Source organism: Bos indicus, chromosome 1 (assembly GCF_029378745.1).
Source record: "Bos indicus isolate NIAB-ARS_2022 breed Sahiwal x Tharparkar chromosome 1, NIAB-ARS_B.indTharparkar_mat_pri_1.0, whole genome shotgun sequence".
Classification (NCBI taxonomy): Eukaryota; Metazoa; Chordata; class Mammalia; order Artiodactyla; family Bovidae; genus Bos; species Bos indicus.
This window is the reverse complement of record NC_091760.1, coordinates 144,025,149-144,038,726: the sequence shown is the minus strand read 5'-3', so window position 1 is coordinate 144,038,726 and position 13,578 is coordinate 144,025,149. Positions and strand designations below refer to the sequence as shown.

The 13,578-nt window shown below is 45.0% G+C and overlaps 1 protein-coding gene across 2 annotated transcripts in view; it reads left to right on the top strand.

Annotated features, from left to right (window-relative positions):
• Positions 1–12,516, top strand: part of HSF2BP (heat shock transcription factor 2 binding protein) — an 87,438-nt gene extending 74,922 nt beyond the window's left edge. The window contains exon 9 of one of the 2 annotated variants that reach the window (XM_019963581.2): positions 11,778–12,516. In XM_019963581.2, coding sequence (XP_019819140.1) covers positions 11,778–11,986 — 209 coding nt within the window. In that variant the 3' untranslated portion in view covers positions 11,987–12,516. Of the gene's footprint in view, positions 1–9,148; positions 10,335–11,777 lie in introns of those variants that run through there. The other variant, XM_070795578.1, reaches the window with a different exon arrangement.
• The last annotated feature ends 1,062 nt before the right edge of the window (positions 12,517–13,578 follow it).

The following is a 13,578-nucleotide window of genomic DNA, read 5'->3' as shown; positions in this document are numbered from 1 at the left end:
ACAGAAGTCTGTTCGGCCTGACTGACATAGCGCAGGATGAGGTGTAGCAGGGCAGGTGTGTCTGACTCTGGGGTTGTGATGCCACATGACACTGTTCAGTGTGTGTGCTGTATGGTGCCTGTTCTAAGCTAAGTTGACATTTCCAAATATTTGGGGATTTTTATATGTGTTTCTGGTATAGATTTGCAACTTAATTCTGCTGTGGTAAGAGAACATACATGTCTGATCCCAGTCCTTTTTTATTTATTGAGACTCGTCTTTTAGTGCCAGGTGTGGTCTGTCTTGTGAATGTTCCACCATAAACTTGAAAAAGATTGCGTATATTATTGTTTTGGGGTGGTGTGTTCTATAAACGTTAGTAACAACAGCAGCAACTTTCAGGTTGGTTGATATGTTGTTTAGTCTTCTATATCCATACTGATTTTTAATTTTTCTATCAGTTATCAAGAGAAGAATATTGAAATCTTTGACCATCGCTGTGGATTTATTTTTCCTTTCCGTTCTGTCCATTTTCACTTCATGTGTTTTGAAGCTCTCTTATTCAGTATGTAAACATTTGTGATGGTTATGTCCTGTTAATAGATAGAGTTTTCTTTTAATTATTTCAAAATGTCCTTCCTTATCCCTGGTAATAGTCCTTCCTCTGAATGCTACTTTACTTGAGGTTATTACAGCCCCTGCATCTTTCTTTTGATTAGTATTAACTGACGGAGAGTCGTTCAGTCGTATCTGACTCTTAGAGACCCCATGGTCTGTCTATGGAATTCTGCAAGCAGGAATACTGGAGTGGATTGCCATGCCCTTCTCTGGGGACTCTTCCCAACTCGGGGATCAAACCTGGGTCTCCTGCATTGCAGGTGGGTTCTTTACTGTCTGAGCCATCAGGGATTAGTATTAGTATATTTTAATACATATGCAAAACATACATGTATAAAATATACTTGTATGTATATAAAATGTTAAAAAAATGTATTTCCATTCTTTTACCTGCCTGTTTCTTTATATTTAATGTGGATTTCTTGTAAACAGCCTATAGTTGGGCCTTGAATTTTTTTAATTAATTAGAAAAATCTCTGCTTTTTAATTGTAATGTTTAGATAATTTGATTTATTAATTTCTTTGGGACTAAGTGTCATTTTGCTGTTTGCTTTCTACTTGTCGTATCTGTTCTTTGTTCGTTTTCACCCTTTTTTTTTTGATGAATTTAGTAGTTTTGTTTGATTCCATTTTATCTCCGTTACTGGTTTATTAGCTACTTTTCTTTTTAAAAAGTATTTCTTATAGTGGTTACTCTGGTGCATAAGATATATACTTATCACAGTCCACCTTCCAACTGCTCACGTGTAGTGTTAACAGTATACTTCTTTTCCCCCTTCCATTCTCTTAAAATTGTCATATGTGTGTTGAAAACCTAGAAATACATTTTTATTATTTTTGATTTAATCAACTCCCTTGTAAAGAGATTGAAAAGATAGGAAGAAAAGCGTGCGTGATTCCCACTGCTGGTGCTCCCATTCCTTTGTATGGATCCTGGTTTCCACCTGTAGCATTCTCCTGCCTAAAGGACTTCTGCCATTTCTTGGGGCGCAGGCTTGCCTGGGGTAGAATTCTCTCCATTTCTGTTTGTCTTACAAAGTGTTTATTTGCCACGATTTTCAGAGGATACTTTGTTGGGTGTGGGCTTCCAAGTTTCATTACTTTAAAGACATTGCCCCTGCCCTCTGGCCCTCACGTGTTCTCACCAGGAGTCTGCTGTCCTTTTGACCTTTCCTCCGCCTCACGTGGTTTTTCCTCTTTTCCCTTCTGTGAGTCTCTCTTTGTCACTGGTGTTCAGACATCGTGGTGCATCAGACAAGACAAGCCTTGGTGCAGCTCTCTAGGTTTGTGGTTTACCTCACATTTGGATGTTTGGGGCTGTTGTATCTTCACAGTGTGTTCATGTCTTCCAACCCCTCTCCTTCCAGGACTCTTAACAACAAGTTTGGTGTTATCCTACGGGTCACTGCTGCCCTTTGCTTTTTTTTTTTCTCTTTTAGTATTTTTTCTTCTTTGTGTGAGGGCACAATTTCAACAAAGAAAATGACAGCAGGAGTGAATTTGGTAGCTTTGTATTTCCCTTGGTGTGTGGTGTGGCTGCGCTCCTCCTCAGGAAGCATTTGGGAGCAGGCCATCTGTGCGTCCAGCCCCCAGCCTCGTCTTCTCATCCCCGCCACTGCTTCCCCCCACGCTGCATCATCTCCGGAAACAGACACCGCTGCTGGCACAAACCCTCTTGCTTCAGATCGACCATCCATAAGCTAAACTTCCCAGAAAAATAACCCGAAAGGTAACCCTTGGAAGCTCCTTTAGGTAAGAGGCCTGAATCCTGACAGGCCATAGTTGTGTATAATCGTCACAGCTGGAGGCAGCACCGCAGCCAGTCAGAGTCTAGCAGCCACGCTTATGGGGCTCCTGCTCCACCCAGCATGGGCTTATTATATGTGTTATCTCACATGCCTCTCAAACCCTCTGAGATGGGCATGTGTCCTGGGGCCAAGACTCAGAGAGAGAGAAGTCCTTCCTGGCCAAGGCTGGACAGTTAGAAAGGTACTCTGTGTGTTGGTCACATCCTGGCCCTCTGACTCCACACTCCCCTCCTGAGCCTGTGTGTTCTCTCCTGGGCCATGCTGTCATTATCGTTTAAACCTACATTTAATTTGAGATGTGAAAAGTGTGTGTTACCTTCATTTAAGAGATGATACACCATTCTGAGAATTCTGTGTTTTCCGGCCATACTTCTGTTATGGTTACTGACATCTGCTTATTTTAATGTGTTTTGACGAGTGTTGAAGTGGGACTAATTTGGGTGTGAGTCAGGCTCTGCGTGTGTGTCAGAGCTGACCCATCTGCTGTGCAAGTGTGTTTTAGAAAAGGAGCAGGTTCCTAGCTGGGCCAGGTGACCTTTTCCCACTTCCCTCTGTGTGTGATTTGTTGTCTGAAGTATTGTGTTAAGAATATGGAGAAAGTTGAGAAGTGATTTGGAAAGAGGGCAGTGCGGAGTCTGTGCTGGAGGGCAGTCCAGAAACAGATGAGCTGATGGAAGGAGCCAAGATCCTCACATCCTGTAATTGGTAAAGGTTGACATTATAACATGTTTTTGGATTTTGGAAAGAAAAAATGAGAAATAGGATAAATGATTAGATGCTTTATGTTCCCAGATCTTCAAAATCCAACTTGAAAGCATTCTCTAGGGAACCTTTCCAGATGTCCCACCCCCCAGACTTCCTTAGGGTGTCATGACGAATATTACCAACAGACTTGTGTTTGTACTTTCTCATCTGTTACTTGTTAATGGCCTGCAACTACTTTACTGAAAAAAAAATCTCTAACTAGGTAAGAGAGTAGAGACTAGAGGCTGTATTTATTTTGTCTCCCACAAAGTACACTGCTGCGCTTGGCATCTCCTCTGCAGACTTCACTGCTGAGTTGGGAGGGGCTTCCTCTGCCCCCAGGGTGGCAGACACCATGGGCAGGTGCGCTACAGCCAGGAGCGCTCGAGCAGCGCCTGTCTTACAGGTGTCCCTGAGCGCCAGTCCTGTCCTGGGAACTGGAGGTTCAGAAGTGACCAGGCCAAGCTCTTCCCTCGTGGAGCTTACGTTCAGTTCGGGAGACCTGATGACCAGCAGAGTGGTGGAAATCTTCTAGTAAAGACTGGGTGGTGAGAGGGCTCCCGGGGCCAAGTGGTTCTTCTCTGTGGGCAGTGGAGACCTGAGTGAGGCGGAGGAAGAGCCATCAGAGCTCTGTGATGAGGGGTGGTGCGGGAAGGCTGTGCAGTGGCCCTGAGCTGTGAGGATGTGGAGGTGAAGCAGCCAGTGTGGTAGAGAGGCGTGGGGGAGTGTCAGGAGAGGAGGTCAGGGAACCCGTTGGGCTGGAGTGGCCTGTGCAGGCAGAGCAGGGGTGGCCCTGGGCTGAAGGGCCGTCTCCAGGCTCCATCTGGGTGCTGCGAGGGGGACGGGGCAGGTGTGGGGTGTGGGTGAGAAGGTTGTGGTAGTCTGGGGGTGGCAGGAGTGGTAACGGTGATTGGCATGACTGGATTCAAGATCCATTTTGAAGGGATGGGAATATGAGGGAGGGGAAACCAGGTTGATGCTTAGGTTTGAGGCTGAGTAGTTGGTCCCTGGGCTTCCCTCGTGGCTCAGTGGTAAAGAAGCCACTTGCAATGCAGGAAATGTGGGTTTGATCCCTGGGTTGGGAAGATTCCCTGGAGAAAGAAATGGCAACCCATTCCAGTATTCTTTCCTGGGAAATCCCATGGACAGAGGAGCCTGATAGGCTACAGTCCATGGAGTCACAGATAGTCGGACTCAACAGTCCATGGGGTCACAAAGAGTCAGACATGACCGAGTGACCAAACAACAATCTTGTCCCTGGTGGTGCTGTTGGGGGGACTTGAGAGAAACAGTAATTCTTCTCATGTTAAATTCGGGAGGCCTGTTCCATGTTCAAAGGGAGACGTGAAGGGCACAGTTGGATTTGTGAGCTGAGTCACGCAGAGGCCGGGGCTGGAGGCCGCCCTGTGAGCCGTCATGGTGGAGGACGCCTGTGTGGCTGCAGCCATGGACACCATACAGTGAGTGAGAGGGTCTGAGGCTGGGCCTGGGCCGCACCAGCGTTTTCAGTGCAGGAGGAAAAGGAGGAGGGGGAAGCAGGGAGAGAGGGGGACCATGATGAGGCAGGACGAAGGGGAGGAGAACCCGGAGATTGCGGTGTCCTCCAGCTCCTGTGAAGACCGAGTAGCCAGACACTGTGAGTAAGCTGAGCAGCAGTCGGAGAGCCTGCCAGCCGGGAGGGGAGAAGGCCTGGCTGAGGGGCTTGGAGGGGAGCCTGCGCCCCGACTCGGTACACGCCAGGTGTCAGCATCCTGCTGTGTCTCAGGCAGTGACCCTGGTGTTTGCGAATGGCTTCCGGACTGGCTCTGAAGGCAGCTGCAGGAGGCGTTCTGGATGCTGCTGAGCAGCGGTGGCGTGTCTGCTGGCGCGGTGGCCCTCACAGGTGACCGCTCGGTGGAGAGCAGCCTCTGGTGTGAGAGCTCTGGAGCTCGGCAGAACGGCCCCTCTCCTGCTCTGCATGCTCTGGAGACGCCCTGGGCTGGCCGTGCGGCCAGGCCTGCCCTGGAGGGAGAGCTGGCAGTTCCCTCCTACAGCTGCTGGCCCCCGCCCTCGCGTGCTGCGTGCAGCCACACTGATGGAGGCACCGGTTTCCTTCTGTTGGTTTTGTTTCATTCAGCAGATTAGAGTGTCATGGAGAGTGATTAAAAATCAAGTAGTATTTTAACCATTCTTGTGATTTAACAGGATTCTGTGGTCAGACCTCTTGCTGCTGCTGCTCCTAAGTCACTTCAGTCGTGTCCGACTCTTTGCGACCCCATGAACAGTAGCCCACCAGGCTCCTCTTATGGAATTCTCCAAGCAGGAATACTGGAGAGGATAGCCATTCTTTTCTCCAGGGGAATCTTCTCAACCCAGGGGTTGAACCTGGGTCTCCTGCATTGCAGGCAGATTCTTTACTGTCTGAGCCACCAGGGAAGCCCATATTCCCTTATTATTTCTTTAGTATCTGTAGGTTCTGTAGTGAAGTCTCTTTCATTCCCAGCGCTTGTAATCTGTGTCTGTCTCTTCTTCCCCCTCCTTTCCTTGTTTGGCCTGGCTAGAATTTTTTCAGTTTTGTAGATATCTTTTTAGCAGGGTCAGCTTTGGGGTTAATTTTTTTTTCCCCTAGTTTTTTGTTTGTCCTCGTTTGTCTTGATTTCTGTTCTTTATTTTTACTTTCCCTTGGCTTGTTTTTGGTTTGATTTTTTTTACTTTTCTATTTAAAAATGTATTTATTTTTGGCTGCTCTGGGTCTTTGTTGGTGCACGTGGGCTTTCTCTAGCTGCAGTGAGCAGGGGCTGCTCTGTCCTGCGGTTCATGGGCTTCACTGTGTGGCTTCTCTCATTGGGCAGCACGGGCTCTAGAGCTTGGGCTCTATTAGCTGGCAGCCCGCGGGCTCAGTAGTCGCAATGCACAGGCTTAGTTGCCCCGTGGCGTGTGGATTCTTCCCAGAGCAGAGACTGAACCTGTCTATGTTGCCTGCGCTGGCAGGCAGATTCTTAACCACAGGACCACCAGGGAAGTTCCCCCCCCGCCTTTTTTTTAAGGTGAAAGGTAAGGAAATTAATTTGAGACCTTTGCTCTCGTCCAACACAAGCATTCAGTGCTATAATTTCCCCTGATAAACAGTGATTTAACTCTTGTCTACAAATTATGATAATGCGTTTTATTTTCATTTCAATCACAGTAATTCCTAGTTTTCCTTATGACTTCTTGATCCACAGATTATTTAGAAAAAAATTCTGAATAATATTTGGAGATTTTTTTTCACATATTTTCTGTTATTTATTATGTATTTCTGTATTTCTAACTTAATTTTTTGTGATCACAGAACATATTTTGAATTCTTTTGAATGTGTATTTGGTCAAATTGGTTGATACTGTTGTTCAGGGATTCTGTATCTTCACTGATTTTCTTTCTTCCTTTTTTAAAATCCGTAATGGAAATAAAAGTATTAAATTTCCAACTCTTATTGTGAATTAATTTATAATTAGTTATCTATCATATCTAGTATGCCACTTTAATGGCAGAAAGGGAAGAGGAACTGAAGAGCCTCTTGATGAAGATGAGAGTGAAAAAAACCAGCTTAAAACTCAGCATTCAAAAGCAAAGATCATGGCATCTCATCCCATCCCATCAGATCAGATCAGATCAGTCGCTCAATCATGTCCGACTCTTTGCAACCCCATGAATTACAGCACGCCAGGCCTCCCTGTCCATCACCAGTTCCCGGAGTTCACTCAGACTCATGTCCATCAAGTCAGTGATGCCATCCAGCCATCTCATCCTCTGTCGTCCCCTTCTCCTCTTGCCCCCAATCCCTCCCAGCATCAGAGTCTTTTCCAATGCGCCAACTCTTCACATGAGGTGGCCAAAGTACTGGAGTTTCAGCTTTAGCATCATTTCTTCCAAACAGATCCCAAGGCTGATCTCCTTCAGAATGGACTGTTTGGATCTTCTTGCAGTCCAAGGGACTCTCAAGAGTCTTCTCCAACACCACAGTTCAAAAGCATCAATTCTTTGGCGCTCAGCGTTCTTCACAGTCCAACTCTCACATCCATACATGACCACAGGAAAAACCATAGCCTTGACTAGACGAACCTTTGTTGGCAAAGTAATGTCTCTGCTTTTGAATATGGTATCTAGGTTGGTCATAACTTTCCTTCCAAGGAGTAAGCGTCTTTTAATTTCATGGCTGCAGTCACCATCTGCAGTGATTTTGAAGCCCAGAAAAATAAAGTCTGACACTGTTTCCACTGTTTCCCCATCTATTTCCCATGAAGTGATGGGACTGGATGCCATGATCTTCGTTTTCTGAATGTTGAGCTTTAAGCCAGCTTTTTCACTCTCCACTTTCACCTTCATCAAGAGGCTTTTTAGTTCCTCTTCACTTTCTGCCATAAGGGTGGTGTCATCTGCATATCTGAGGTTATTGACATTTCTCCCGGCAATCTTGATTCCAGCTTGTGCTTCTTCCAGCCCAGCATTTCTCATGATGTACTCTGCATATAAGTTAAATAAACAGGGTGACAATATACAGCCTTTTCGTATTTGGAACCAGTCTGTTGTTCCATGTCCAGTTCTAACTGTTGCTTCCTGACCTGCATACAAATTTCTCAAGAGGCAGATCAAGTGGTCTGGTTCATGGCAAATAGATAGGGAAACAGTGAAAATGAACAGCCCTTTATTTTCTTGGGCTCCAAAATCACTGCAGATGGTGATTGCAGCCATGACATTAAAAGGCGCTTGCTACTTGGAAGAAAAGCTATGACAAACCTGGACAGTGTATTCAAAAGCAGAGATATCACTTGGCCGGCAAAGGTCCATATAGTCAAAGCTATGGTTTTTCTGGTAGTCATGTATGGATATGAGAGTTGGACCATAAAGAAGGCTGAGCACCAAAGAATTGATGCTTTCAAACAATGGTGCTGGAGAAGACTCTTGAGAGTCTCTTGGACTGCAAGGAGATCAAACCAGTCAATCCTAAAGGAAATCAGTCCTGAATATTCATTGGATGGACTGATGCTGAAGCTCCAATACTTTGGCCACCTGATGTGAAGAGCTGGCTTATTAGAAAATATCCTGATGCTGGGAAAGACTGAGGGCAGGAGGAGAAGGGGACAACAGAAGATGAGATGGTTTGATGGCATCACTGACTCAAAGAACATGAGTTTGAGCAAACTCAGGGAGATGGTGAAGGACAGAGAGGCCTGGCATGCAATGGTTCATGGGGTGGCGAAGAGTCAGATACAACTTAGCAACTGAATAACAGCAACAGCATCTATCATATTTTGCTTTGTTTCTCTTGAAACTCTGTTGTTAGGTACATATCTGATTAAGTCTGCTGTGTCTTTTTGATCCACTGACCTCTTTATAATTATACAATGACCCTTCTAAGCACATGGTAATATTTTTTGTTCTGAAGTCTACATTGTCTGATATACAGGCTTTGCAGATTTCTTTTAATTAGTGTTTGCCTGGCATGTTTTTTTAATATTCTTTCATTTTTAACCTGTGTCTTTATTTTAGGTGCCTTGTAGACAATGTATAATTGAGTCTTGATGTTTTATGCATTTTATATCTTTTAAAAATTTTTTATTGGATATAGGTGCTTTACAATGTTTAGTTTCTGCTGTGCAGCATAGTAAATCATTTATTCATCTGCATATATCTACCTTTTTTAGATTTCCTTTCCATTTAGGTCACCACAGAGCACTAAGTAGAGTTCCCTGTGCTATAGGTTCTCATTAGTTATTGGTTTTATACAGAGTCAGAGATGATTGAGCGACTGAACAACAACAAAATATGTCAGTCCCAATCTCCTAATTCATCCTGTGTATTTTCTGTCTTTTAATCAATGTATTTATACAGTTTTCAGCTAATTTATATAGAAATACAGAAATGCTTGTAGTTGTTTCTTTTCCCTCTTTTTTGTCTGCTGTTGCATTGAGTATTTACTATTCTATCTGCACTGTTCACTTATCATTTACATTTTAAAAGTTTTTTTTTTTTTTTTTAGTATTTGCCCTAGGGTTTATAATACAATCTTTAATTGAGATTACATCATGCGAAATGCCAGGCTCAATGAAGCACAAGTTGGAATCAAGATTGCTGGGAGAAATATCAATAACTTCAGATATGTAGATGACACCACCCTTATGGCAGAAAGCAAAGAGGAACTAAAGATCCTCTTGATGGAAGTGAAAGAGGAGAGTGAAAAACCTGGCTTAAAACTCAACATTCAAAAAATGAAGATCATGGCATTGATCCTATTTCATGATCCTACTTCATGGCAAATAGATGGGGAAACAATGGAAACAGTGACAGACTTTCTTTTCTTGGGCTCCAAAACCACTGCAGATGGTGACTGCGGCCATGAAATTAAAAGATGCTTACTCCTTGGACGAAAAGCTATGACCAAGCTAGACAGCATATTAAAAAGCAGAGACATTACTTTGCTGACAAAGGTCTGTATAGTCAAAGCTATGGTTTTTCCAGTAGTCATGTATGAATATGAGAGTTGAAACATAAAGAAGGCTGAACGCCAAAAAATTGCTGCTTTTGAACTGTGATGTTGGAGAAGGCTCTTGAGAGAGTCTCTGGGACTGCAAGGAGATCAAACCAGTCAATCCTAAAGGAAATCAGTCTTGAATATTTATTGGAAGGACTGATGTTCAAGCTGAAGCTCCAATAGTTTGGCCACCTGAGGAGAAGAACTGACTCATTGGAAAAGACCCTGATGCTGGGAAAGAAAAGACTGAGGGCAGGAGGAGAAGGGGAGGACAGAGGATGACACGGTTGGATGACATCACTGACTCAATGGCGTTCCAAAGAGTCAAACATGACTGAGTGACTGAAGTAAATTGACTTGAATTATTATTAATTGTATTAATTAATCAGAGTTGATTTTAAATTAAAGCATTTAAAATCTTTAAATAATAATGTACTGCTTCAAGTATATTGCAAGAACCCTAAAACAGTGTTTTCCCATCTATTGATCATATTTATTTCAAATTCCTTTTCTAATTGTTTCTACATCTAGGTTATCTCTGAGTCTGGTTCTGTTGATTATTACTTCAGTGGAGTTTTAATCCCCTTGCTTTGTCACTGTAATTTCTGATTGAATGGTGTGCCTTGTGTATAGGGCAGTAGAGTGGAGGTCAGCAGGCTTTTCCTATAATGAGCCAGCTGGTAACTATTTTGAACTTTGAGAATCACGTGTGGTTTCTGTTGTGTATTATTCTTCTGTTTGTTTTCTTTTAAAATAACCGTTTAAAAAGGTAACAGCCACCCTTAACTCACAGCCTGTGTGGAAACATGGGCTGACTTTGGCCTCCATGCCAGCCTCTGCAGGAGAGAATGAGGTAAAGTGTTCACAGGTCCTGTTCTGCTGGGGTGGCGGTGTCGGGGCTGGGCTGGGCTTGGGGTTTGTTGCTGTGGTTACCTCTGCACTGCTGCTTTCAGAACATCTCCTTCCTGTGCTGACGGTGCAGACTGAGTGGCCAGAGCAGTCTCCACCCTCAGCTGAGGGCCTTCCCTTTGGTCTGTGTCCCAGAGGGATCCCCTTCTGTGCTTTTGCTCCCTGCTGTAGACTGCTCTCCTTGGCTGCTGGGCCACTGCAGGTCATGGGGTGAGTGGGGGGAGCTCCCTCTTGTGCCTGCATCCGAGTGGGCGCCTCCACAGAGATCCTGTCCTCCTTCCCGTGGCAGCCGCTCTGATTGTGTCTTTGGTTGTTTCTGTGCCAGAGAGTTTCCTTCCCGTCCCCCCAGACAGAAGGATTTCATGGTCTGGACCCCGGGGGGTTTCTGCCTCCCAGCACAGCAGTCTTAATGTGTCTCGGTGCTTTTGTTCAGTAAAGAAGGGCTCAGGGCAGGGGTGGGTGTGTGTGTGTGTGTGTGTGTGTGTGTGTATGTGTGTGTTACATGGCAGTGCCCACTGAACGCTTGTTTAGTCTACTCTCTTCAATCCACTTACAGCTTAAAGGTTTTTAAAGTGTAGTGCTAGGAAAGAGGTACAGATTTTGAGTCTGGTTCCTATTACACAGTCTAATGAAGAAATGAATCTGTGGCATGTTTAACGTTCCCATTGGAGAGCCATGGTAAGGAGAAGGGGATCCGTGGTGGTCAGGGTTACAGCTTGCTTGGGGCTCTTGTTTCGGTCCAGCTGCTTCTGCGTGCCTGCTGTGGTCCGTGGCTGCCAGCTCTGTAACTCCAGGGAGCCTCCCGTGGAAAACAGAAGGCAGCTGGAGTGTTGCAGCCGTGACTTTGCGGAGCTCAGTGGCCTGAGCGATGCCTCGTCAGTATGTGGTCTCTCGGGTTTGCTGAACTTGGAGTGAAAGTGCTCATATAAGTGAACAGGATTACAGCAGACTACATGAAAAGCCCTCGTATTTTTAGTTCAGCATTTTAAAATTACATGCTTGTGAGTAATAGTCAAAGGTAGAACATTACTAAGTAGAAGATGTTGTTTTTATGTGCCTTTCATGAGCTCAGCTTTTACGTCAAGAAGTGACACCTTTTTGGGTCAGTTCATAGTTCAGTAAACTGTCCAATCCATCGTTCCCAAAGACCAGGAGGCCCTGAGGGTGGCTTCTGCCCAGGGTCCCCTTGGAAGGTTTTATTCTAACTGGACCATTGCCTCTTTCCCAGATCCCGACGCAGAGGTGTGTCTCCACGTGCTGCGCCTCGTCCAGTCTGTGGTGCTGGAGCCAGAAGTCTTCTCCAGGTCAGCCTCTGAGTTCCGGAGCTCCTTGCCCCTGCAGCGCATCCTGGCTATGGCCAAGAGCCGCAACCCCCACCTGCAGACTGTGGCCCAGGAGCTCCTGGAGGACCTGCGTGCTCTGGAGCGTGATGTGTAGGGGTGCTCACGCACCATCTTCTCCCCGGGTCCCCACTTTGTCCTCCAGAGTCACCAGCCGTGTGCCATGTTACACATGCGGATGTGATGACTAGCGATGGGTGTGAATTGATATGTATCTACAGGACTTCCTCTTGGAAGTAAAAATTCTTGTGGGTGGTTGGTTAACCTTGCCAGAAGGGGAGCCTGAGGAAGGATCTGTCCTTCTAGAAAGGCCCATGTCAGCTGCAGCCGGAAGAGGGCCTTCTTAGAGCGGCTCCTGCTGCCCAGGAGACTCTGAAACCTCTTGGCTCCCTCTGAAAGCGAGAGGTTAAATAACCACCTACCCCATTGGTCAGCATTTTCCTAAGATACATTTTTTGAAAAACAATTCATTCTAATGATTACAGTTAATCCCCCCAGTTCACGTTTATCTTTCAACCTTTTGGTGAACCTATTATTTCAGATGACATTGGACATTTTAGTTCTGTATTTTTTTGCCTCTTTTGTTTTTGAATAAATAAAGCCAGCAGAGTCATTGATGTGCTATAACCATTGTTTTCTGAAGTATTATAAACTTGGTATTAGGAAGTTGCATATTACAATGCATATATGTGGCTGGAGAAAACCTCTCCTTGCACTGTTCTGGGCCCTTTGGCTGTAAACTCAGGGATCCAGTTTTTCATATAACATTATCATGGAACAGGCCTTCACACAGTTGCTTGAAGTTCTTTAAATGATGTGCACAGGTGTGTGTCCTTCTCAACTGCATCTGGTCCTGTGGCAGAGAACAGAGGAGGGTGCTGTCTGTTTCTCGTGGGTGCTGCGATATGTGGGCAGAGTCCCCTCTGTCACTCTAAAGAGCACGGCAGTGTGTGGCGTGTCCATCAGGATGATGCTGCAGGCCCGTGGGCTCTGGGAGCCCTGCATCTGCAAAAGCACAGGCTAGTGTCCTGTCCCGCGGCAGCCCCAAGCACGTGTGTATGCTGTTCTGTGTGCGTGGCAGTTTGGAATAACTTTATTTTCCTTTTAAGCAGATTTTACAGGCTTTGTGCAGTTTATGGCTGAGTCTGAATGAAGGAGCTTATATATATACACAGTTGCTTGAATTTCACAAGCTGACACATTGTGGAACCTGGCTCATCAAAAGCAGAGAAAAGTTGTAAAAGGCAATTTAAAATTCACGGAGGCAGACATTGGTCCATCTGTGCTGTGTGGTGCTGTGGGCCCTGATGACTGGCAAATAAAATTGAGGACGTTGTGTTTTTGTTCTTTTTCTAGCATAGTATCATTTTCATTTTGGTTATTTGCTTGATAAGGTAATGGGAGATAAACTAGTTGTAATTAGTTGTGCTGTCTCTAGAAATGCAGGGTCTTTTTCCTGCCAAAAATGGGATCGGTGGCATATAGAGAAAAATGGAACTGGGCCAGGCCCGTGACTGTCGTGTAGTTTAGCTAATTAGTAGATGAATGTGATTAAGAAGGATACTTTTTTTTTCCTCCTAATTTTAAAGTGCTAAAGATAGCAAGGGTTCTTACGAAAACTCCTTCAGAAAGAAACGTGTCAAATACATATTTTGAATGTATATCACAGGAAAAGTACTTAAGGCCAAT